This window comes from Galleria mellonella, unplaced genomic scaffold (assembly GCF_026898425.1).
Source record: "Galleria mellonella isolate WM207_F2 unplaced genomic scaffold, CSIRO_AGI_GalMel_v1 utg36, whole genome shotgun sequence".
NCBI classification, from domain to species: Eukaryota; Metazoa; Arthropoda; class Insecta; order Lepidoptera; family Pyralidae; genus Galleria; species Galleria mellonella.
The window spans coordinates 8,471,398-8,496,952 of record NW_026442086.1 but is presented as its reverse complement, the minus strand read 5'-3'; the positions used below and the strand labels follow the sequence as shown (position 1 = coordinate 8,496,952).

General features: G+C 40.7%; 2 protein-coding genes across 2 annotated transcripts in view; one reads left to right on the top strand and one right to left on the bottom strand.

Moving 5' to 3' along the window:
- Nucleotides 1–331: 331 nt before the first annotated feature.
- Nucleotides 332–23,063, top strand: LOC113520724 (structural maintenance of chromosomes protein 1A). The gene is made up of 24 exons (XM_026906132.3): nt 332–564; nt 681–801; nt 1,206–1,305; nt 1,823–1,971; nt 2,334–2,502; nt 2,770–2,982; nt 3,427–3,678; nt 4,958–5,116; nt 8,398–8,505; nt 9,728–9,889; nt 11,560–11,771; nt 13,320–13,494; nt 14,544–14,666; nt 14,887–15,018; nt 15,502–15,567; nt 16,408–16,541; nt 16,624–16,927; nt 18,561–18,683; nt 18,858–19,106; nt 19,616–19,720; nt 20,433–20,507; nt 20,755–20,933; nt 21,914–22,091; nt 22,844–23,063. Exons 1-24 carry the CDS (start codon nt 453–455, stop codon nt 22,901–22,903), a joined length of 3,660 nt encoding a protein of 1,219 aa, XP_026761933.2. The 5' UTR covers nt 332–452; the 3' UTR covers nt 22,904–23,063.
- Nucleotides 23,032–25,555, bottom strand: part of LOC128201170 (rab GTPase-binding effector protein 1) — a 22,260-nt gene continuing 19,736 nt past the window's right edge. Inside the window, exon 16 of the mRNA XM_052897254.1 lies at nt 23,032–24,999. Coding sequence (XP_052753214.1) covers nt 24,832–24,999 — 168 coding nt within the window. The 3' untranslated portion in view covers nt 23,032–24,831. The remainder of the gene's footprint in view (nt 25,000–25,555) is intronic.

Sequence of the window (25,555 nt, the reverse complement as noted above, 5' to 3'; positions counted from 1 at the left end):
GGATAAACATTATAAAAAGTACAATAAAATTTAATACAAGACTTTTTGAATACAAGACAATTTTAAATTACAACCGGCCAGTAGTTTACAGCTGTTTGAAAATAAACCTATTTCTAACACGAATTTAAATTTACAGTCTATAAACTATCAATTTCATATTTACTGTTGCCCAATGATTAAGGATCTGCGATCCTTTATCTGCATTATACTTAGTTCATGAGGAAAAAAAGGACCAAATTTCTTTAGACATTGACAGATAAAATATTAACAAAATTTCTTTAGATATAGTCTCTCTGGTCTATGACTTGCTCTATAGTCTCTGCTTTGTTTGTTTCATTCATTCGTTATCTATGTTTTTGTTGATGTGACGTTTATAGAAATTGTTTGGCGCTAATATTATTTATTAATTATATACTTATATTTCATGTAAAATTTCTATGTGATCTACAAAAATGCCAGCGTTTCTAAAATATATTGATATGGAAAATTTCAAGTCCTATCGCGGTCATCACCGGATAGGTCCTCTGAAGTCTTTCACTGCCGTTGTTGGCCCCAATGGTTCAGGTAATTCACTGTTTTCTCATTAAAATCCATAAATAATTCCCTTCAAACCTGTTTCATTTAATTATGTTTTATTATATCTGATGTTTACTAAATTCAAAATGAATACTCAATTCTAGGCAAATCAAATTTTATGGATGCAGTAAGTTTTGTGATGGGTGAAAAAACGTCTCTGCTACGTGTGAAGCGTCTTAGTGATCTAATCCATGGTGCATCCATCAACAAACCTGTCTCTAGAAGGTAAACCTTATTTCATAAGTACTTCTGCATCTCTTTATTATTTATATAATTTGACTGGAAGTACTGTGCACAAACTAGTCTTGTACTTTCTTATGCCTTTAACATTAGTCTCATTTTTGTTAGAGAATCCTTATTTTTATCAATATGCAATACAATTAACTTTCATTTCATAAAAACAACAGTTGAGTTTCCTTTTCTTCTAAGCCAAAATTGCATTCCAAATGAATAGAATCATAAAAAAGCTATTTGAAAATATTTATAATAGAGTATATGTAAATAAAAAATATTCATGCTTTTTAACTTTTTTCCTTTGATAAATTTTATAATATCGACTTGACTTTAGAGTTCTGAAGTTGTCTACAATCATACATCATGGTATTAATATACTAAATAATACATTACAGTGCTTCAGTGACAGCTACTTTTGTGCTTGAGGATATGACAGAGAAGCAGTTTCAGAGGTCTGTTATTGGACAGTCATCAGAGCACAAAATCGATGGACATGTGAGTAATAAATAGTATTAAACAAATATTATCAGCATTGGTCAGAGATGTTACTGCGTAATCTATAGTTGCTGCAAGGATTGTAAAGTGTGTAACAACCCACCAATCATCAGCTATATTCACATCATTCATCATATGTTACTGGATTATATATCATCACCTCTTCTTTTCATATATACATAAAAATATTGTAAATTTATATACTTCATTTGCTTACATATTAAAATCATATCTGAATCAAGAAAAAAATCATTATTACTGCAAACCCAGTAAACTTGCAATTACTCAGTCTGCTAGAACAAACCAACACACACATGCCCAAATAGAGATTTTAAACTTATTTCATTTACTGTCAAAATTTTATAATTGTAATCTTTCAGTAATGACTATCTCTTACTGATGAATTCTTCATTTTAATATTATATCTTCATACTATTTATTCTATTTCTTTATGAGCAAAGGTTCAGCACAATAGTCTCATTTGTGACTGCCATTGTAAAATATTATTTTGTTTCAGTCTGTGTCAGTGTCGAATTACCTGGCGGAGCTGGAGAAGCTGGGCATTAATGTGAAGGCGAAGAACTTCCTGGTATTCCAGGGTGCCGTTGAGAGTATTGCCATGAAGAACCCCAAAGAGAGGACCACACTCTTTGAAGAGATTAGTGGGTGAGAATCTATTGTTTGGTGTCACTGTATAATATGTAGTAGTGTTAATAATACCTTCTAATGGTTACTTGGTTTGATTCCTACATTATACAAACATATTGATGACTACAAAAGTAATGAATAAGTCTGTTTATATTGGTCTGGGTGTTTTCTATGTGTTAAGGAACATATTAATGTGTAACTATCTATGTTTATACAAATAAATTATGTACAATACAAGTATTGTTTAGTTTGAGACTGGAAGAGAATCAATAGGATTTTCTCTGTCTTCAGATTTATAAAAATATGCAATCATTGTTCTACTTAGTATAGTATACTATAGTGAATGGAACTTTATCCTTAATTGTTTATAACATTTTTAGATCTGGTGTACTCAAAGAACAGTATGAGGCTTGTCGTGCAGAAGTAAATCGTGCGGATGAAGAAGCTCAGTTCTCATATCAGAAAAAGAAGGGTGTAGCTGCCGAGCGGAAGGAGGCTAAGTTTGAGAAAGAGGAAGCTGAGAAGTATACCAGACTGAAGGAAGAACTGGTAAGATGTTTAATGAAATTAAGGGTTGATGAAATTAATTAGTAAAAAAATTCCTCTCTAAAACCTAAATTTGTTTAGTTCAATCTTAATACACAATAAATACATAAAGACATGAACAAATTTTAAAGATTATTTTATATAATGGTTTTAGTTTGTATCAATTGTATGATATTGTTTAAAATATTTCTTCTTTCTTTTATTGTCTTTTTTATATAATCTCTTTATTATTGGCAACACGCATTAACTACATTTATTTGTTGCTTGCAGGCTGAGCAAAAAGTGGAACTCCAACTCTTCCACTTGTATCACAATGAGAAAGACATCCAGAACAGTGAGGAGGAACTGCAGCAAAAGCAGTCCGAGCTGGCCAAAGTGGAGAAGAAGAGGCAAAAAGCAGAAGATGCGCTCAAGGAGAAGAAAAAAGAAGCTGGCACTGTGCAGAGAGAGTTGGCCAAGATCGAGCAGGATATTAGAGATGTGGTCTGTATTTTATGTTGACTTCAGTTTTCATTTCTGGAAGGGGGTAACAGAGACCTCATGTTGTTATTGTCTCTGCCCTTGGCTGGTCTGATCTGTTTTTTTTATAGATATTAAACTGTGGGGAATCTCATCCCTCCTTCACTTTTTATATGAAATTTATTTATGGTGTTTTTAAACAATTAGAGTTGGATTAAAGTTGTATTTCGCTTCATTCTGCTAAATAATAACTTTTTACATCATCATCTTTGCACTACATGTTTTCTGTGAAATAAGAGGAGAATATAATATTATTTTCTATTTTTCTCTATTCAAGTAGGTAATTAATGTACTCCTACCAATAGTATTAGAGGCATCAGTGCACATTCTCTACCTTCTCTTGAGTCATTTTAATTATTTACTCTTAAATATTACAAGTAGTGTACGATGTACTTTATATTTGAACAGGAAGCTGAGATATCGAAGAAGCGTCCAACTTTCATCAAGGCGAAGGAGCGTGTGACCCACTCGCAGAAGAAGCTGGAGAGCGCTATCAAGACCCTCGAGCAGGCGCGTAAGGCCCATGAGGCACATCAGGCCGACATCAAGAAGTTGGAGGACGAGCTCCGTCAAGTGGAGGAGCAGAAGGCGACCTGGGAGCAGTCTATACTGGGCACCTCGCACACCGGACGTGCCGATGTCCATCTAGAGGAAGCTCAGGTAATGTGTTATTTATATTTTCACTGCAAAAATATGTCCCTATATATAATATAACTGATGATATCTATGATGAATATTCTCTTCATTTATATGCTAATCATTCAGAGTCACCAATTTCAAGGATTCAACATCTCTTCAGGCGATTCAAGCAGGTTGGACAGTTTTTTTAAGGGGTGAAAATGGAATGGTAACCCTACTTGCGCTATCGGTATACACCGGCGGGGTACCAGTGAAGGATGATAGGAAAGGATGCTAGATAGGAAAAACCTCAAAATAATGATAGAGACAATAATGGGCCATTGTCCATTAAACAAACATTATTACACAATAGGAGCCACTGACAGCCCTCTATGTCGAGGCTGTTTCGACGCCGAAGAAACGGCTGCTCACGTAATCCTGGAATGTGAAACTGTGGCCCATCAACGTTTAGAAATTCTCGGAACGGGAGGCCGCTCCGTGAGGCCTGTGAAGATCCCAGGAAGCTTCTGTGCTTCTGGGCGGAGTTAGGTTGGCTGTACTAGCCACGACTCATATACATAACGGCCCAAATGAGAGGCTAAGCGCGGAAAAGAAAGTCCAATTTACATTACATTATATTTAGGTAAGGATGAAGCAGGTCAGTTGGTCCATCATGATGAATTCAACAAGAATTGTTCACGACGGTTTCCAGGGGTAATCGCGTGGAGGTCGACCTGAGAGGGTATGTTGCTAGTAATGGGGCTATTAGACCCCATTACTAACAATCCCTTTCCCCCCATAGGTTGGACAGGTAACGGCTATGACGATAATGTTTATACATATACATATATGTATCACAAAAGAAGTATTTAATTGCATCTTTTTACCTTTGGCTGTTAAATTGGCTACACAGGTTACACTCTGGGTTCGTTGCACGCGTTCGTGTAGCCTAACTTCAGGCTGCAGCTGAAAATCAGTTCTTTGCTTTTAAGCAAAACTATCACTGAGCTGTAGCCTATTTGGGTCACTGCGACACACATGGTGAAAACATACTTCCATACTTTATCTTTTGTTTTATATTTAAAAAAGTGTAAATAATCTGATTGTATAAACTCATTTGTTAATTTACGTGTGTCATAAATGGCTCAAATATAGTGTTTATCTATCTATCTATCTTTTAATTGCCTGGGACAAGCTGTGGCTAGTGTAGTACTGGATAACGCTGTATGATATGTCCAGTTGTGCTTATAATTTTAGTTTAGCCCTCGGTTTGTTTGCTATTGCAAGTTGTATAGAGAGAGTTGTCGGTCGGTGTGTACAGATCCGCGAGTACGAGGAGCTGAAGATGGAGGCGTCGCGGCAGGCGGCGCGCTATCTGCAGGAGCTGGACTCGGTGAACCGCGAGCAGAAGGCCGACCAGGACCGGCTCGACAACGAGCTGCGCCGCAAGGGGGAGCTCGAGAACAAGCACCGACAGAAGGTACTTGCATTTATATATTTTTTTTTACAACACAGGAGGCAAACGAGCATATGGTACACCTGATGGGGACTACCGCCACCCATGGTCACCTACAACACCAACGGCATTGCAGGTGTGCTGTCGGCCTTTTAAATAATAATAATATAATATTATAATATTTATTTAATTAGACTACATAAGGCCCATTTTGTTAGTTAAAAAGTTTAAAAGGGAATATGCGCTTCTCAATTGTTGTCGTATCGGTTCGGAAATACTGCTGCTGGAAGTTGATTCCAAAGAGTGGTTATGCGTGGGAGAAAGTGCCTTGAAAAACGCATGCTGGAAGACCGCCACTCGTCCAGATGGTTGGGATGAAATTTTAGTTTATGGCGGGTTGTACGATGGTAAAAATCAGCAGCAGGTAACAATCCAAACAATTCTTCAGAGCACTGTTTATATTATATACAATAAAGAATAACTATATGGTATTTGTTATTTGAGTTATTACCAACATCTTTATCTATAGATAAAAAATACTATGATTAATTATTTGCTGTGTAAACTCGGCATAGAATAGGCCACCTTTCTCATTAGTGTCGTGAGAGGCGACTAAGCGAGAGCAAGGGATGGGCAGCAACATCTCTCTTGAAGCATCTCTAAAATCTAACTGAGGTAGCCAATCTACCTGCCAAGAGAGGCAACTACTGGCAAAACCCCCTAAGGGGGAGGCTTATGTTCGCCAGTGGATAGTTGGGGGTTGATATGGCGATGACGATGATATAGTATAGTTATATATATATATATATATATATATATATATATATATATATATATATATATATATATATATATATATATATATATATATATATATATATATATATATATATATATATATATATATGTTGGATAAAAAGAAGGGTAAAGGACAAACCTGGTTCACATAGTCCCCGCGTGTAGGTCTTTTGTACGCGTTCTCTTTCTCTCTTCTAAATATCCAACACTTTTGTTGATTTTGCTTAAGTACCACTGTATGTTGCGCGGAGATCGCGGCTGATTGATTAATTCGCAACTGGCGGAGATTTTTCGTGACCTTGGCGGAACTTGATCAGCTCGACACGCAGTTGGATTATAGACTGATTTTGTCCATCTACCCCCCAATGTGATCCCAGATTTGATAGGAAATATGGATAGGTTAGGAGGGTAGAAGGATATTGCGTTCGGAAATGTTTAAAGCACATACACATGATGAGATTATATTTACCAATATATATATAAATAAATAGTTTATATTATTGATTTTATAAATAAAAAATGACTTACAAATCTCGGTACTGTTTGCCGACTTCCACTGGTTTGTTTCACGTGTGTCCTTATTATGAAACGACGCATTACATGTCTATTGTACATACACACACTGACGTCAGTAACAGTAACAGTAAAATAAGGTGATTAACAATTGTTACAGTTAAAAAAAAAAACTAATGTTTATTCCTAATCAATTATACATGACCGTGATTACAACTTGAACCTTGAAGCAATGTTTTCATTAACAGTTTGGTAGGTCGTAGGTGACTCGACATAGTCATGTTCTTTTTTGATGGGTGAGAATGGAGTGGTAACCCCACCCGCGCTATCGGTATACACCGGCGGGGCACCAGTGAAGGATGATAGGTGAGGATGAAGCAGGTCAGTTGGTCCCTCATGACGTATTTAATAATTTATTTATTTATAGGATTACCAACACAAGATACAGCGAAACATTTCAATACAATACACTGGCAGATTAAATCTAACTGTTCTTACATTTATAGGCGACCACAGCATGCCTTGTGTTTGGTAAACACTAAATATGGAATTAAATTATTAAATGTCATTAAATGAATAAAGTTATTAACAATATGAATAGTAATATAATATAAATAATGGAAATTGTATTTAAATTATAAATAAATATAATGTAATGGGGAGGTACATCAACATTTTAATTTAGCCATGAACACAGAGTGACTATCGTTGTGAATATCAAGTTCAGGCTTGGTTTTTACAATATCGTTATACAGACGCGTTATGCGGACGACAATAATTAACCATGATGGTTTTTAGGGGGAACCGCGTGGATGTCGACCTGATAGAGTATATTACTAATAAGATATATTCTATTAGGTCGACCTCCACGCGGTTCCTCCTGGAAACCATCGTGATTAATTGTTCTTGAATGATCACTATGGGCTAATTTACCTACTTTCATCTTTACCTATCTATCGTCATCCCTCACTGGTGTTTCGCTAGTAAAAATAACCGGTTGCGCAAGTGGGGTTATCATTCCATTCTCATCCATTAAAAAAAAAAAATTAAAAGGATATATTGCTAGTAATTAGAATTAACATTCCCAATAACAACAGTCCGTCTCCTAATGAAACAGTTTTTTTTTTTGATGGGTGAAAATGGTATGGTGGCCCCGCCTGCGCTAACGGGATACGCTGGCGGAGCACCAGTGAAGGGTGATAGATGAGAATGAAAACAGGCCAGTTAGCCCATCATGATGAATTCATCAAGAATTAACCATGATAGTTTCCAGAGAAAATCGTGAGGAGGTCGACCTGGTTGGGTATATTGCTAGCAATGGGATTCTCAGTCTCCATTACTAACAATCCCTTTCCCCCTAATGAAACAGTTGATCCGCTTTTCTCGAAGCATTTGTATGGAGACACTCTATCTATATAATCTAAGTATTTCGTGTAACAACTACCGGTTTAACTTACGTCTATTTAGATTAAGAAAGCTCGACAAGTTTCGGGATCGATACGTGATCCTTATTCATAAGCGTCTGTAACACGAGCGTGAGCTTGACTGCGCTCCTTAGCCTGCTTAGGGTGAACTGCACGCGTTCGAGGCACCGTTAAATAAATAATAAATGAATGGATGAATATGTATTTGCAAGAAATATGGTAAATATACAGATAGATAGAATGATATTAAGTCCACATATTTCGCCACAATTGGGCATGCAAAATTTAAAATACTTAAATAATTACATACATACATGCATACATATCTGTCACGCCTGTCTCCCATTAGGGCAGGCAGAAACAATGGAACGCCAAATGCTTCGATTCAAACAAACCACTTTCGCTTCTTCCACATTCATCAATCTTTTCGTACACGCTCACCGGTTACGGATACTTAGATAATTAAATAAATAAATTAACAATTCTTATAAAAAAAAAACAATATGTCAAATACAATTTCATGTCAGTTAATGTACTTCATCTCATTGGATTTTACGGTTATGCTAACAGGGTCATGAGAGAAATGAAGCCATGAAGCGAGTGGAGAAACTGAACGAACATATCAAGAGCTCGGAGCAGGCGTTGGAAGAACAGAGACGGTTGCGCGCCGAGTTACAGGTGACATTACGATATGGAAACATTATTTTAAATCAAAAGGGAAAATTGCTGCACCTAATTGGATTCGGTTGTCACACATGTGCTTCCAGAACAGGAGTTAGATTTTCAAACATCTAACTTAAAATCTGGTATGGTCTGGTATATTTATCTTGATAGACTGTCTTGAAGTGATTTTCTATTTAAATTGGTTTTCCTACTTTTGAAATCTATTTTTTTTTATACAACTTAGAATGGCAATCAAGCTGACGGCCCACCTGATGGAAAGCGGTAACCGTTGCCTATAGACATGAGCAGTACCATGGACATAACAGAGTATACTGTTTCCTCTATGATACCTCCTATGTGTTGCTATTTCTGAGTATCAAAGTGTATTGTACCCTGTAAATTCACTGTGATATTTGGAAACACGAATGGGACAGAGATGCCCAAGTAAACGACTTTTGTACAAAGTCTCCCTCTGGTATAAGTAGGTAGGTTAAAAGTACTTAATAAATATAAAGCAATGCACATGTAACACGCTCGGCCGCGTGTAAACTACGCCACGCGCGTGGCTCTGAAGTATCTTTAATTTATTCGACGATCTATGGCTTAGCTGTAGTCATGCTGTGTTTAAAATGAATCTTTTTATATTGAGACAGTTTTTGTTTTAAAAAAAATGAATAATAACAGAAGTTTAATATTGTACATCACGTCAATAGACAGTATTTTCATTTAAAATTAATGTAATCTATCTATACTTATTATAAATCTGTAGAGAGGTCAATTCTGTACATGAAATATATTTCCAAAATAACTATCAGCGGGTGATTAGTGATCGATACTGATGACAAAAATGCAATCAGTAAAATTTTTGTTTTAACGAAACTTGGTGCAATTATTCTTCATACTCCTGGGCAGGTTATAATATACTTTTTATCACGCTACGATCAATAATAGCAGAGCAGTGAAGGGAAATGTTGGGAAAACGGGTAAAGTTACTCCATTTTTAAGCTTCCGTCGCGTGTGCAGCCTTAATGGCCACTTTGTAAAATGTAAAAATGTCCACCCGTGCGACGCCGGGACGGGCCGCTAGTTAATAGTTAAGAACAAATAAAAAGAGCCATGATATTTATAAAGCTGTTGGTCAGCATAACGTAGCCCCGGGTCGTATAAGTGTTGCAAGCGAGGCCGAGTGCGGTAGTGTGCGGTACGTGGTGGTGTATGGTGGCATGCGCGTGCGCAGGCGGACGTGGGCGAGTGCCGCGGGCGCGCGGCCGAGCTGCAGGCGCAGCTGGAGGAGGTGGCGGCGCAGCTGGGCGACGCGCGCGTCGACAAGCACGAGGAGGCGCGCCGCCGCAAGAAGCAGGAGATCGTCGAGAGCTTCAAGCGGGACATTCCCGGCGTGGTGGGTGCAACAAATACACCTCAACATTTTGTTCTACCCCAGCCCGTGTCGTTCTAGAATGGCACACACTTGGCCCTGTGGACCAAAATGAATGACATTGCTTAAGATGCCCATACAGTGCATACTCGGGGCCCACACTGCACCCCATGAGGGGTCTGCAGGTGACCCTGTGTATCTCTGTGTGTGAGGATTTTAGTGGAGCACTTTGCTGAACAACATTTAATTAATTAAAAACTTACTATATTCAGCTTTAGATGTGCACGTTCCTTACCATATACATTATATTGTACTACGAGTATTTTACCATCGAAAGAGCAAAAAACTTAAAATTTAATGGAGACATTATTAAATTTACTTGCACGTCTATGGTCCTTATAAACAATAAACCTTGTAACGTGAAAGCCTAAAAGTTAATATGTACGTATCGACAGCATAGTTATAGAAAATAAATGTATCTCCATATGATGTTCATAATCAGCTCTTCTATTATATCATGACAGTGATTGTCAACACTCACGGTCTCTTGACACAGTACGAGGTTTGTCCGGAAAGTACGTATAAAAGTTTTTAAAAATTTTATTTTACAATTATTCAGGTAAATCAATTTTATCCCCTTCAAAGTACTCCCCCTGTGACATAATGCACTTGTGCCAACGCCGTTTCCACTGTGAGAAGGCTCCTTGAAAGTCCTCTGGTTGTAGGTTTCTCAGCTGCCCCGTCGTAGCTTTTTTTATCTCATTTATGTCCCCCAAATGCCGCCCCCGAAGTACCAATTTGGTTTTTGGGAACAAGAAGAAGTCACACGGGGCCAAATCCGGCGAATAGGGGGGTGTTCGGTCACCGTAATGGAATTTTTACTCAAAAACTCACGGACAACAAGAGAGGTGTGGGCAGGGGCATTGTCGTGGTGAAGAATCCAACGCCCCTCTCGCGCCAATTCTGGACGAACTCGTGCCACACGAGCTTTGAGGCGTCTGAGCACATCGACGTAGAATTTTCCATCAACTGTGAAGTGGAAGGACGTCCTGAACGTGGGTCATCTTGAACGCTTTCTCGGCCCTCTCTGAATCTTTTTAGCCACTTGTGGACGGTTGGTTCCTTCACAACATCATCCCCATAAACTGTTCTGAGATCGGCAAAAATTTCACGGCCATTCTTGCCGAGTTTCGAGAGAAACTTGATTACGACGCGCTGCTCTTCAACGGAAGCGGGCTCCATGCCGACGGGGTTTCGTTAAGAGGTAACTTCACAGATGGCGTGACAAGCCAGTTCGCACCGCACGGCGGTCAGACCAGAACTGAAGCATTGTTAGGGACATAAGGAAGGGGTCCTGCGCTTACCTGGCCTCCCCACTCCTCTTTCTCGCATTCCAGAACACTTTTATACGAACTTTCCGGACAGACCTCGTATATACTAGTCCGACTAGATAATTTATTTATTTTTAATTACTCACCACACTTACAGTCTCCCAAAACGTGTAGTGGGCCATAGGTTTATTTTACAAATTTAAATTTTTTTTACAACATTTTAAAAATATTTTATTCTATTTTGTCATTAAATATATTAATATCTGGCTGCTGAGCAATCAGAGAATTGAGCAGAGAAATAGCCTGATAAGTGGCAGCAAACTGAGCAGTACAATGTGTTAAACAAGTTCCCGTGTCGCGCAGTACGACCGCATGATCAATATGTGCCAGCCGACGCACAAGCGGTACAACGTGGCCATCACGAAAGTGCTAGGCAAGTACATGGAGGCGATCGTGGTGGACACGGAGAAGACCGCGCGCCGCTGCATCCAGGTGCTGAAGGAGCGCATGCTCGAGCCGGAGACCTTCCTGCCGCTCGACTACATACAGGCCAAGCCGCTCCGCGAGAGGCTCAGGTCAGATCACTACACAGCTTCTATACTACTGAGGGCCTACCATGAAATGTTTTCCGAAATTTCCGATCCGAACGAAACAAATATTTGATGCTAAAATTAGATGATATGTACCGTTTAAAAATACTAAAAATGCTAAAATATCGTTCCTTTGAACTTTTATGATAGGATTTATGACAAACGAAATGTTAAGCTCCATTTACAGGGTCAATTTCGGTGTGAACAAAAACACGATATCGATCCTGAAAATTCGGAATTTCATTTCATGGTAGACCCCTGATTAATAGTTTGTATTCACACAAATTTATAAAAGCAACAGATGAGTTTCTTGCCCGTTCTTCTCAGCTCAAATTGCATTCCGAACTGGGTGGTAATTTCATAAAAAAAATACTTAAAAAAATGCTTAAATTCCCTTTTACTTGAATAAAAATATTTATTTCGTATGTTAATTATTACTTGCAATGCCAAATAATGTACACCGTACTGGTGGGTAATTTTTTTTTAATAAGTGAAAATAAAATAGTAATATAGCCTGTATTTTTGGTACACACTGGCGGGGCACCAGTGATGGTTGATAGGTGAGAATGAAAGCAAGTCAGTTAGGCCCATCATGACAAATTTGACAAAAATTAACCAAGGAGGACCGCGTCCAGATCGACCAGATAGGGCAATAAACCTTATATTGCTAGTAATGGAGTTGTTGATTAGTAACAGTGGTTTTCCCCCCATTGTTGGGTACTCTGGGCATCACAGTGTATCCTGTGCAATTCTGTCTATAAGTGACAATTATAATTTTGTGTGTTGGCAACTTGTTTACCTTGTTAGTAATGCGGACAACCAGTTTCATTTTTAGCACTATGAGGTCGACCTCCACGTGGTCTACCTGGAAGCCATCGTGCTGAATTTCAGGTGTATTCATCACGATGAGCTAACTGACCTGCGTTTACAATCTCACCTATCATCCCTCACTGGTGCCCTGCCAGCATATATTGTTACCGCAGGTTGGGTTGCCATTCCATTACCATTCCCTAAGAAAAAACTTGTTTATCCTACTAAGTATTATAAAAAAACTATAAACGAAAGCTATGACCAGCAGTGAACGTTACAGCTAGGTAAATGTTTTTTTTTTTTATACAACTTAGAATGGCAAACAAGCTGACGGCCCACCTGATGGAAAGTGGTAACCGTCGCCTATAGACATGAGCAGTACCACGGACATAACAGAGTATACTGTTTCGCCCATGATACCCCCATGCGTTGCCGTTCCTGAGGACTCAGGTGTTATTCCTCTGTACCCTGTAAATTCACGCCATATCCCACCCTTCAAACCGAAACACAGCCATGCAAACACAACTGCTTCACGGTTGAAACACGAATGGGACAGAGGTACCCAAGCAATCGACTTTTGTACAAAGTCTCCCTCTGGTAATGACTCAACTGAAACATATGTATGCACTATATGACTAACTAAACTATACTAACCCGTTAGAATCCCCTTAGAGTATTGGCACAGGCGTGATGCACGTGTTACCGTACGCCGTTTATGTGCAGGGACATCCGCGAGCCGAAGAACGTGAAGCTGCTGTTCGACGTGCTTCGCTTCGAGCCGGCCGCCATCCACCGCGCCGTGCTCTTCGTCACCAACAACGCGCTCGTCTGCGAGACGCCCGAGGACGCCTCGCGCGTCGCCTACGACCTCGACCGCAGCAAGAACAGTCGATACGATGTGCGTACTTTATATACCGATGGCTAATATAAAATTCATAATATAAAATATATATAAAATTCTCGTGTCACAGTGTTCGTTCGTTCGTTCAATCGGCCAACATCTATTTTTCATACCCTTCAATGATAAGGGTGACCCTCCCCAAATTTTTTTTTTATTTTTTTAACAAATTCTTCCGTTTTTATTTTATTATGATTTAGCGTTGAAAAATACATACAACTTTAAAATTTCATCGTTTTACCATCAACCCCTGTATTTTAATCACGATTTTTATATTTCGCAATAAGTGGTAAAACAACGTTTACGGGGTCAGCTAGTATATATATATATATATATATATATATATATATATATATATATATATATATATATATATATATATATATATATATATATATATATATATATATATATATATATATATATATATATATATATACAGATGCTTTGTACGGAGACAGTGAATGCAGGTAACTCAGGATTATTCCTTATGGCAGTCTATTGCAGAGGCCTATGTTCAACAGTGAACGGACAATGGCTGAGATGACGATGATGGTAACAGATGCCCTGTATATGTGTGGGCATTGTAACAACGATATATAGATATTGCAATATATTGCACATTCGTAATTTTAAATTAAAACTAAGGGACGTAAAAATGATCTAATAAGATGACGATAAACCCGCCCAGTGTTGCCACTTTACCTCACTTGTTGTAAATTTGTTATGTCGTGTTTTTGTCTATGTGTTGCACGTAATTGTTACTTTCTTTGAAAGAAATAATAATGACTCTTTGTTAATGAATTTTAATTGACTTCAGTAATTTGGTTAGAATTGTAGGTAATTTTTAACAGAATTGTTTCGTTGCAAGTTTACCCAATTATTTGTGACAGATTTATTTGAAAACTGTACATTATTATGACATGATTGAAAACTTGTTCTACTAGTTAAAATTAATTCTTTCTTTGAAAGAGAAAAAAAAAGTAAATTTTTTAAGTATCTGTTAATAGTATGTTTTAATGTGCAGCATTGCATTGTTTGTCCACTAGGCGCTGGCTCTAGATGGCACGTTCTATCAGAAGTCGGGCATCATCTCCGGCGGCTCGCTCGACCTGGCGCGGAAAGCGAAGCGCTGGGACGAGAAGCATCTCTCGCAGCTCAAGTCTAAAAAGGTGATTGCAATCCTATTGTTTTACTGTGCATTTTGCGGTTTAACCTATTTAATCTTGCTGCTCGCTTAATTAAAACATTGGACAGAAGTTTTCATGGGACAAAGGGATCATAATCTTAACCATTTAGCCTTAACTATTTCGACGTACTAAAACTGTCCACGAACGTTAACGTAATTATGTCTTATTATACAACTAATCCAATGTTATGGTGATTTTACAGGAAAAATTAACAGAAGAGCTCCGTGAGTCCATGAAGAAGTCCCGTAAAGAGTCCGAATTGACGACTGTGGACTCGCAGATCCGAGGGCTCGAGTCCCGTCTCAAGTACGCCATCACAGACCGGGACACCACCGTGAGTACATCGATACATTTATAGTTATATAGCCATATATGCAAACTGGACAATTATATTAGGGGTTACATGAATGCAATGACTATAACATACAGATATACAGACAGTTTTTTTTTATACAACTTAGAATGGCAATCAAGCTGACGGTCCACCTGATGGAAAGTGGTAATCGTCACCTATAGACATGAGCAGTACCATGGACATAACAGAGTATACTGTTTCGCCCATGATACCCCCCATGCGTTGCCATTCCTGAGGACTTAGGTGTTATTCCTCTGTACCCAGTAAATTCACGCAATATCCCACCCTTCAAACCGAAACACAGCAATGCAAACACAACTGCTTCACGGTAGAAATACGAATCGGACGGACCCAAGCAATCGACTTTTGTAAAACTGTGATATGTACGCTAACATATTCTTACAAACAGTAACTGTCGACTTTTCTTTGCTTTACGTTTCACGTACGTTGAATTGTTTTCAGTTAAAACAAATCAAAGCCCTGGACGCCGAACTCGCCGAGTTGGAGAGGAAGATGGAAATGTTTGGGGTGAGTAACTTAAGATCCAGCAGGTCTACCATGAAATGAAATTCCGAAATTTCGGACTCAATTTCGTGTTTTTGTTTATACCACCAATAAATGGACCAATAAATGGAGTTTAACATTTCCTTTGTCATTACATTCTATCATAAAAGTCCAAAGGAACAATATTTTAACATTTTTAATGTTAAAATATTGTTCCTCCAAACACCATGTATTATGTAATTTTAACATCAAATTGTGTTTCGTTTGGCTCTGAAATTTTGGAAAACATTTCATGGTAGGCCCTCTGAGGGTCATACACACTTTTGTCTCATCCTAGCATATCCTGTGTCCTTGTCTATACTAAATGTATGTATGTATAGCAAATATTATAGTAGACTCACTTTCACATTTGTTACATTTGCTAGGATTAATCTCAGTATCTGCTTTATTTAGTTATTTATTTTGGGTGAAAATGTGATAGTAACCTCGCTTGCGCAGTCGGTATACACTGGCGAGGCACCAGTGAGAGGTGAAAATCAAAGCATTTTAGTTAGTCTATCGTGATGCATTCTATAAAAATGAAATATAATGGTTTTTAGGGGGATTGCATAGAAATTTGATATATTATTAGCAACAGGGCTGTTGGGCTTTGTTAGTAATTTTTTTTTTCTGAATTCTATTTTTCTTGAAGATGGTGTGGGGCAGAATCCAGGGATGCGGAGAATGTATACATAGAAACTGAATTTCGGAGTGAACAGTAGAGTCCCTCAGAGACCTTTTTTATTATCGCTACGGATGGCGCTTTAGTACCTCATTTGGTGATATATTTTTTTTTCAATACTAATATTGATTTGTATTTCGTAGCCGCAAATCGAGGAGATCGAGCGCACGATACGCGCGCGCGACGCCAAGATCCAGGAGGTGAAGGAGAACATGAACAACGTGGAGGACGTCGTGTTCCGCGGCTTCTGTCGGGACATCGGCGTCGCCAACATCCGGTATGCGCTGTGGTGGCAGAGTGGTGTAGTAGAGCAGTAGGTGCGTAGAGAGGGTAGTGACGAGAGCGTGTGGTGGCCGCAGGCAGTACGAGGAGCGCGAGCTGCGCGCGCAGCAGGAGCGCGCCAAGCGGCGGCTGGAGCTGGAGGCGCAGGTGGACCGCATCGCCTCCAACCTGGAGTTCGAGCGCTCGCGGGACACGCAGAAGAACGTCACGCGCTGGGAGCGCAGCGTGCAGGACGTGGACGACGAGCTGGACGCCGCGCGCCAGGCCGAGGGCAAGCAGCGCCAGGACATCGACCGCGAGCTGCGCCGCAACGACGCGCTCAAGGCCGACCGCGTCGCCGCGCGCGCGCGCCGCGACCACGCCGACGCGGACGTAGACAAGGTCACCGCCACCACACCACGCACACGCACACGCACACGCACGCGGCGACATCACGCGCCGCCACCACACCGCGCACACGCACACACACACACGACGACAACGTCACGCGCCGCCATCACACCACGCACACGGCGACGACGTCACGCGCCGCCACCACACTACGCACACCACGCACACGCACACGGCGACAACGTCACGCGCCGCCATCACACCACGCACACGCACACGCACACGGCGACAACGTCACGCGCCGCCACCACACCACGCACACGGCGACGACGTCACGCGCCGCCACCACACTACGCACACCACGCACACGCACACGGCGACAACGTCACGCGCCGCCATCACACCACGCACACGCACACGCACACGGCGACAACGTCACGCGCCGCCACCACACCACGCACACGGCGACGACGTCACGCGCCGCCACCACACTACGCACACCACGCACACGCACACGGCGACAACGTCACGCGCCACCATCACACCACGCACACGCACACGCACACGGCGACAACGTCACGCGCCACCATCACACCACGCACACGCACACGCACACGGCGACAACGTCACGCGCCACCATCACACCACGCACACGCACACGCACACGGCGACAACGACACGCGCCGCCACCACACCACGCACACGGCGACGACGTCACGCGCCGCCACCACACTACGCACACCACGCACACGCACACGGCGACAACGTCACGCGCCACCATCACACCACGCACACGCACACGCACACGGCGACAACGTCACGCGCCACCATCACACCACACACACGCACACGCACACGGCGACAACGTCACGCGCCGCCACCACACCACGCACACGGCGACGACGTCACGCGCCGCCACCACACTACGCACACCACGCACACGCACACGGCGACAACGTCACGCGCCACCATCACACCACGCACACGCACACGCACACGGCGACAACGTCACGCGCCGCCACCACACCACGCACACGGCGACGACGTCACGCGCCGCCACCACACTACGCACACCACGCACACGCACACGGCGACAACGTCACGCGCCACCATCACACCACGCACACGCACACGCACACGGCGACAACGTCACGCGCCGCCACCACACCACGCACACGGCGACGACGTCACGCGCCGCCACCACACTACGCACACCACGCACACGCACACGGCGACAACGTCACGCGCCACCATCACACCACGCACACGCACACGCACACGGCGACAAAGTCACGTGCCGCATATTTTTAATTAAATAATGATTTAGCCCGAGTCGCATCTTGAAATACCCAGACCGCAATTTAGATTAGGCAATGTGTATGTCCCTGTACTGAACATATTTAAAGTCGGACAACCGCAAGTATATTGCGATAACTAGGTGAACGCAGATCGCTCAACACTACCATGCAATAGTAGAAATTTAAATTGTCGTAACACAAACAAAAACTTTAGGAAAAAACAGTATATTTCCCAATATTTATAAAATACTAATATAGTAATTATAAACAAAAATAAAAAAAATATTAAAAAAAATTTACGATTATATTTATTTTTCCTTTGTTCGTGCATTTCCTAACTTCTCATACATACAATGTATGATAATGAATAATATGTATGTTTGCAGGCTCGCAAGGATGTGGCTGCCATACAGAAGGACATACAAACAGTGCAAAAGCAGATATCGAGTATCGAGTCGCGCATCGAGAGCAAGCGGAGCGAGCGGCACAACATACTCAGGCAGTGCAAGGTTCGTCGGTTGCAACTTGTATTAATGTAATTTGTAAAAGTGTAGAAGATTAAAAACAATTGTAGTTTAGAAACTTTACCGAACAAGATGTTATTTTGGGGAAGTTCATATTACTAGTTAGTTAATTAGAATGATTTAACATTAAGTGAATGTAGTAATGTGCCGGCGCCGCAGATCGACGACATCAACATCCCGCTGGCGGAGGGCAGCCTGGAGGAGGCGGAGGAGTCGGAGCCGTCGTCGCTGAGCACGGGCGCGCAGGCGCAGCGCGAGGCGCGCGTGCGCGTCGACTACAGCGCCCTCGCCGACGGGCTGCGGGACCTCGACGACCCCGACGACATCAAGCGCAAGGCCGACAAGCTGCAGAAGGCCATCAACTCGCTGCAGAACACCGTCGACAAGATACAGGCGCCCAACATGAGGGTGTGCTCCTTCCTTCCTTCCTTGTGACGTCACATATTCCACGAGAGCTTTTTTTTTATGGGTAAAAATGGTATGGTAACCCCGCCTGCGCTAACGGGATACGCTGGCGGAGCACCAGTGAAGGGTGATAGATGAGAATGAAAACAGGCCAGTTAGCCCATCATGATGAATTTATCAGGAATTAACCATGATAGTTTCCAGGGAGAACCGCGAGGTCGACCTGGTTGGGTATATTGCAAGCAATGGGATTCTCAGTCTCCATTACTAACAATCCCTTTCCCCCCTGGAATATAATATTAGGAAGTTATTTCAAACATTTTCTTATGTTCATGGACAGTGTTTAGTTACGTTACCGTATCACAAATTATTATTGATTGTGATATTGATAAAAAAAAGCGCGCGTGGGATCGAGCGGACGCCAAATGACGTCCCGTTGACGTTAATGACTGATCTTCGGCGCAGTGTGACTGCGAACGTGACCCTATCCTTGACTGTTAAACATTTCGCAGGCGATGCAAAAATTGAACGAGGTCCGCGAGAAAGTGAGCGCGACCAACGAAGCGTTCGTGGCGGCCAGGAAGCGGGCGCACAAGGCTAAACTGGCGTTTGAAAGGGTAATTTATTTTAATAATTCATTATTTATGTATTTGTATATTGTAAACGCAAGTTAATTTTTTTAATATTTTTTAAATTGATGAAAATGGAATGGTAACCCCGCTGCGCTATCAGTATACGCTGTTGGGACACCAGTAAGTCATGATAGACAAGGATGAAGCGGGTCAGTTGGCCCGTCGTGATGAATTCATCAAAAATTAACCACAATCGTTTATAGGCGGAACCATGTAGTGGTTTTGATGGGTGAAAATGGTATGTTAGCCCCGCCTGCGCTAACGGGATACGCTGGCGGAGCACCAGTGAAGGGTGATAGATGAGAATGAAAACAGGCCAGTTAGCCCATCATGGTGGTCTTTTCTATACCGGGACCACACGGCCGTTATATATGGATGCACGAGGCTGAAGCTACGAGTAAGATAATCTTTATTGTTTCCTTCAAAAGATTACAATAGTAAACTTATTATACATATAAACAATTACAAAAAATAATCACAGTGAGAAAACAATGGGCGACCTTATCGCTAAGAGCGATCTCTTGCAGGCAACCTTTGGATAGAGAGGAGTTATTATAAACAATTTGATTGGAGGCACGATGAAGATCCTGTTATTTCTAAATATGGAGATGTGATACATGTAATAATGTAAACATATATTCCTACTTATGATATATATGTGTAAAAAATGTAAATTGATGTTTACATATGGTTACAGGTGAAAAAGGAGCGTCACGACAAGTTCATCGATTGTTTCGACCACGTCGCCAACGAGATCGACGCTATTTATAAGGTACGCAACTAGAGATAGACTCGCAACAGACAGCCGCACGCCACCGGAGACACCGACGACGACTATTCGACGAATGGAATAATAATTTACAAAAATGTAATATGATGTAGATATTATAGTTTGTAGGAAAAACATATCCAACTCCTATGATTCGTTTTGGATTGACTCCTATGATTTGTTTATCCATACACGTTCGGAATATTTGCCCTACATATGTTACAAAGTGTGTTTGTGTGCGCGTGCGCAGGCGCTGGCGATGAACCAGTCTGCGCAAGCGTTCCTGGGCCCCGAGAACCCCGAGGAGCCGTACCTGGACGGCATCAATTACAACTGCGTGGCGCCCGGCAAGCGCTTCCAGCCCATGTCCAACCTTTCCGGCGGTGAGAAGACCGTCGCCGCGCTCGCGCTACTCTTCGCCATACACAGGTACGTGGTGTTGTGGAAGCGGCCTGCTACTGCCTTCACAGCATTATACATTCACTTATAAGGATAAACTCGTCTTTAAATGAAGGTATTATCAATGTAAAGAACAATTAATAGTCTAGGCTTTAGATGACAGGCCTTTGCCATAATCTGAAAAATTACAGGATAATTTAAGACACATTGCACTGTCTAGATGTGTTCGTTGGACAACTGGTAGGAATAATTTTTACACTGTGTTAATATTACTGTCACCAAGCTGATCAGTTGCTTTCATATGGCATTGAAGTGATCAAGTTTTATCTTTTTACACCGTATTTGTGTTCTTTCATTCCTGTAATCCTTTCTGATATGTTTGAGATGAAAAGGATGACACATTTACTTCATTGCCATTATGAATTGTAAATATTACATTAGTATAAAGAACTCTTTTCTACATGTTGAATTTTATAAGAGATAAGGCTGGCTAACCCTCTTACGGATCACGTGCTTAGTTTATTTTTTATTTATTGTTAAACTAAAAACAAATATATAATAAATGATAACTGTACCTGCTCGAATACAGGTCAATACTTATGTTTGTTATGTGTACAGTTTTTAAGAAAAAACTCTCTGCATTCAACCGTGTGGCGTGAAAATATTTTATTTGGAATTTGTTTCTAAAATTTTGCATTAAAATAGTCTTCAAGTGAATAAAAACATTTCTCAATAACCTTCAAGAAAAGAGTATATTCTTTTATAAAAGGCCGGCAGCACACCTGCAATGCCGTTGGTGTTACAACACAGGTACAACTTACAGGTGATCATGGGCGGCGGTAGTCACTTACCATCAAGTGAGCCGCATGCTTGTTTGTCCTCTGTGTTGTAAAAAAATAATCCAATTGTAAAGTTTTTTATTTTTTTTATCTGTCAGATCCCTGTATTCTGTCGGTAATTTATTATATATTTTTGCTGCCATGTAGTAATAAATCTTGTACTGTGTACAGTTACCAGCCGGCGCCGTTTTTCCTGCTGGACGAAATCGATGCGGCCCTAGACAACACAAACATCGGCAAGGTGGCCTCCTATATCCGCTCCAAGAAGGGCTCGCTGCAGACCATCGTGATCTCGCTGAAGGAGGAGTTTTACGGCTGCGCGGACGCACTCGTCGGCATATGTTCCGAGGTGAGGTCGCGGCGCATTTGTAAACAGGACGTTTATGTACAGTCACCAGAGGGAGACTTTGTACAAAAGTCGTTTGCTCGGGTACCTCTGTCCCATTCGTGTTTCAATCATGAAGTAGTTGTGTTTGCTTGGCCATGTTTCGACTTGAATTTGCAGGGTACAGAGACATAACACTTTAGTCCTTAGGAATGAAAACGCGTGGAAGGGTATCATGGGCAAAACAGTATACTCTGTTGTGTTCATGGTACTGCTCATGTCTATAGGCGACGGTTACCACTTTCCATCAGGTGGGCCGTCAGCTTGTTTGCCATTCTAAGTTGTATAAAAAAAAATATTTAATCCCTTAAAATTGTTTACTTCATTTCATACTGTATAATTAAGTTAAAGTGAATGCTGTGAACACCTATAATAGGCATGTGCATTAATATTGTATTGTATTTAATGTTTTTTTTTATACAACTTAGAACGGCAAACAAGCTGACGGCCCACCTGATGGAAAGTGGTAACCGTCGCCTATAGACATGAGCAGTACCATGGACATAACAGAGTATACTGTTTCGCCCATGATACCCCCCATGAGTTGCTATTCCTGAGGACTCAGATGTTATTCCTCTGTACCCTGTAAATTCACGCTATATCCCACCCTTCAAACCGAAACACAGCCAGCCAGCTCTGTTTGTTATATGTGTTTTAATGCAATATGCTGTTGGTGTTCCTATAAATAAATAAATACATTTATTTCTTATTTGCAGCCCGCGGATTGTCTCGTCAGTGACGTCATCACACTCAGCCTCGAGAAATACGACGACTAGAATTTTTTTAAATATTTAGGCTACTCATTCCCCCTCGAGATAACTCTAACAATGACATTCTGTAATACTAAGTGTTAAGTTTATAAGGACTTGGTGATATACAAAAAGTTATTTCACAAAATAATATCTTCTCGGTAAAATAAAAGGTTTTATTTAAATATGTAACTCTTTTATTTACAATAAAATACTTATGTTACATCTTACTCTACAGCTGTTATACAGTTCGAGAGACAATGATGAAAATGTTGTACAGTGCGTCAGTGGGGCTTGCGTGGCCTACTCGTGTATATTGAATAACAATCATTATATAACATTCATAGCTATTATAGTGAAAGATCGATTAGAAATAACTCCGCCATAAGTTAATTAAAGTGGCTAGATTAATTAAAATAGATTTATTTTAACCCTTCTTTGCATAATGGTGGAAATTTCTATCATAACATTGAATGCCCAAAATTATATAAAAGACCAAGTTCACTTTAAGTTGATCGTGTCTGGATACCTTTTTAATGTCCATTGCAAAAAAACAAAACATAGCTGTCAAATTTATTTTTTTAACCATTTCTCCTTTAATTTTTAACATGAATTATATCACCTTGATTTATTTCATTAATAAAAAAATAATGGTATCACCGTTGTTCGTTTCTTAAAATATCAATATTAATATCATGTACTCAGACCTGCAATCTCTTAAAGCAGTGAAACAATCAAGCTTCTAAATCGACGCAATCAGAAGATACGGCCGTTTATATTCCATTTATATCGCATATTTTAACATTCACAAAGGGAATCAAATCCTATTGACCTAGAATCATGGAATTTGGCAAAAAGCAATATCATACAACACAAGTAAAGGAAAAAAAATTGAAAACCGTAAATTTGTAGTTATTTCACAAAAAAAAAATTAATACTTGATTTTGTACGGAACCCTCGTTGCACGAATCCGACTCACACTTGAATCGATTTTTTTTAAATATACAAATACAAATCAAGCACGCGACGTTTATCTCGCGTGCTCGCAAGCCCCAAATGTAATTAATGTAAAGAGAAATGTTCATACTGATGGCGATAGCAGTAACAATCTATATCATATATCGTATATCACTACGAACGATAACGTAACGCGTCTAAACTAAAACTATGACATATTTACATTTAGTAAAGATGGATGGAAAATAAATGTTTTAATCATTAGATTGATTAGAATTGTTTAAAAATATACACTGGACATAATATCAAAAATGACAAAAGGTACCAACTGTTTAAATATTATTATAACCTTAACTAGTGCTGTACTTGTCACTGTGGATGGTATAACATACGTCTCACTTTGTCAAATTTGATATTTTTATAAAATCATAAAAGGGATTTATTTAACTATACAATTAAATTACTGGGCTGCATCTGTTATCACTTATTAATTTAGAAATCGAATCAGCGTTCTGTCGTTTGATCCTGCACCCCTAGATGGATGGCAGACAAATATATGTAGACAGTTGTTCAGGTATATCTTATTCTTTCCTATGATCACGTGGGAAAGAACAAAATATCTTATTCCAGTATTTTTCAATCTTTTTCACGACGCGACCCCCTTATTATGTGAAAATATCTTGCGACCCCCCCCCCCTACCCTTCACGGTTTCGAATGTGTATAAATTTTATTATAGTACAATTATGAAATCCGTACAGTTGTACTTCACAGTTAGGTATCAAGATTAAATAAAATAAATAATACATAATAAAGTATTTAAAACAGACATGTAATTGATGTCTGTTGTAGACACTTTAGTATCTACTTCACTATGTATTACAGATTGCTTGATGTATTTGCGGAACTGTTGGTTGCGACCTCCCGCGACCCCCTTGTAGAGGGCCGGGGACTCACCGAGTGGCGGGTGGCGGGTGGCGGGTGGCGGGTGGCGGGCCGGTCAGTCTGGCGAGCGCGGCGGGTCGGTGCTGAAGTAGGGCGCGGCGTGCGGCTGCAGCAGCGTGCGGCACACGGCGCACACGCGCGCCGGCGCCCGCCGCGGCCCGCTCGCCACGCTGTGCGACGCGCACGCCGCGCAGAAGATGCGCCCGCAGTGCCGGCAGTGCACCTGCACACGCACACCACACAAATACAAATCATTTATTTATTTACCAGAGGGAGACTTTGTACAAAAGTCGATTGCCTGGACCCGAGTCCTCACAAATGGCAACGCATGGGAGGGTATTATGGACGAAAGAGTATACTCTGTTATGTACAGAGTACTGCTCGTGTCTATAGGCGACGGTTACCACTTTCCATCAGGTGGTCCGTCAGCTTGTTTGCCATTCTAAGTTTATACAACTTTAAAAAAAAAATATTGCATGAATGTGGGTGCATACTGTTAAGGCAGTATCTGTAATGTCTCTGCTATGATGTAGAAATAAAAAAAAAAATTGTTTTATCAAATATGGCGTAAAAAAATATACGCAAAATTATATCGGAAAGTCGGCATTTTTAATTTTATATCAACCTCGGATTAAACATTGGTCCTTACGGGTCGGATCGGATTAGTGAAGAATTTTCAGGTTTTCAGATAGTTATTGGTAATATTAGCTATCACTCGACGTCATAATTGGCAGCGGTCATTGTCTGCAAATTTGCGGAAATTAGTAATATGCTTTCGG

Coding starts and splice junctions, on each gene's coding strand:
- LOC113520724 (XM_026906132.3), top strand. CDS start 453: ATGCCAGCGTTTCTAAAATATATTGATATGGAAAATTTCAAGTCCTAT. Junction 802..1,205: donor AACAAACCTGTCTCTAGAAG/GTAAACCTTATT, acceptor AATACATTACAG/TGCTTCAGTGACAGCTACTT. Junction 3,679..4,957: donor TCCATCTAGAGGAAGCTCAG/GTAATGTGTTAT, acceptor CGGTGTGTACAG/ATCCGCGAGTACGAGGAGCT.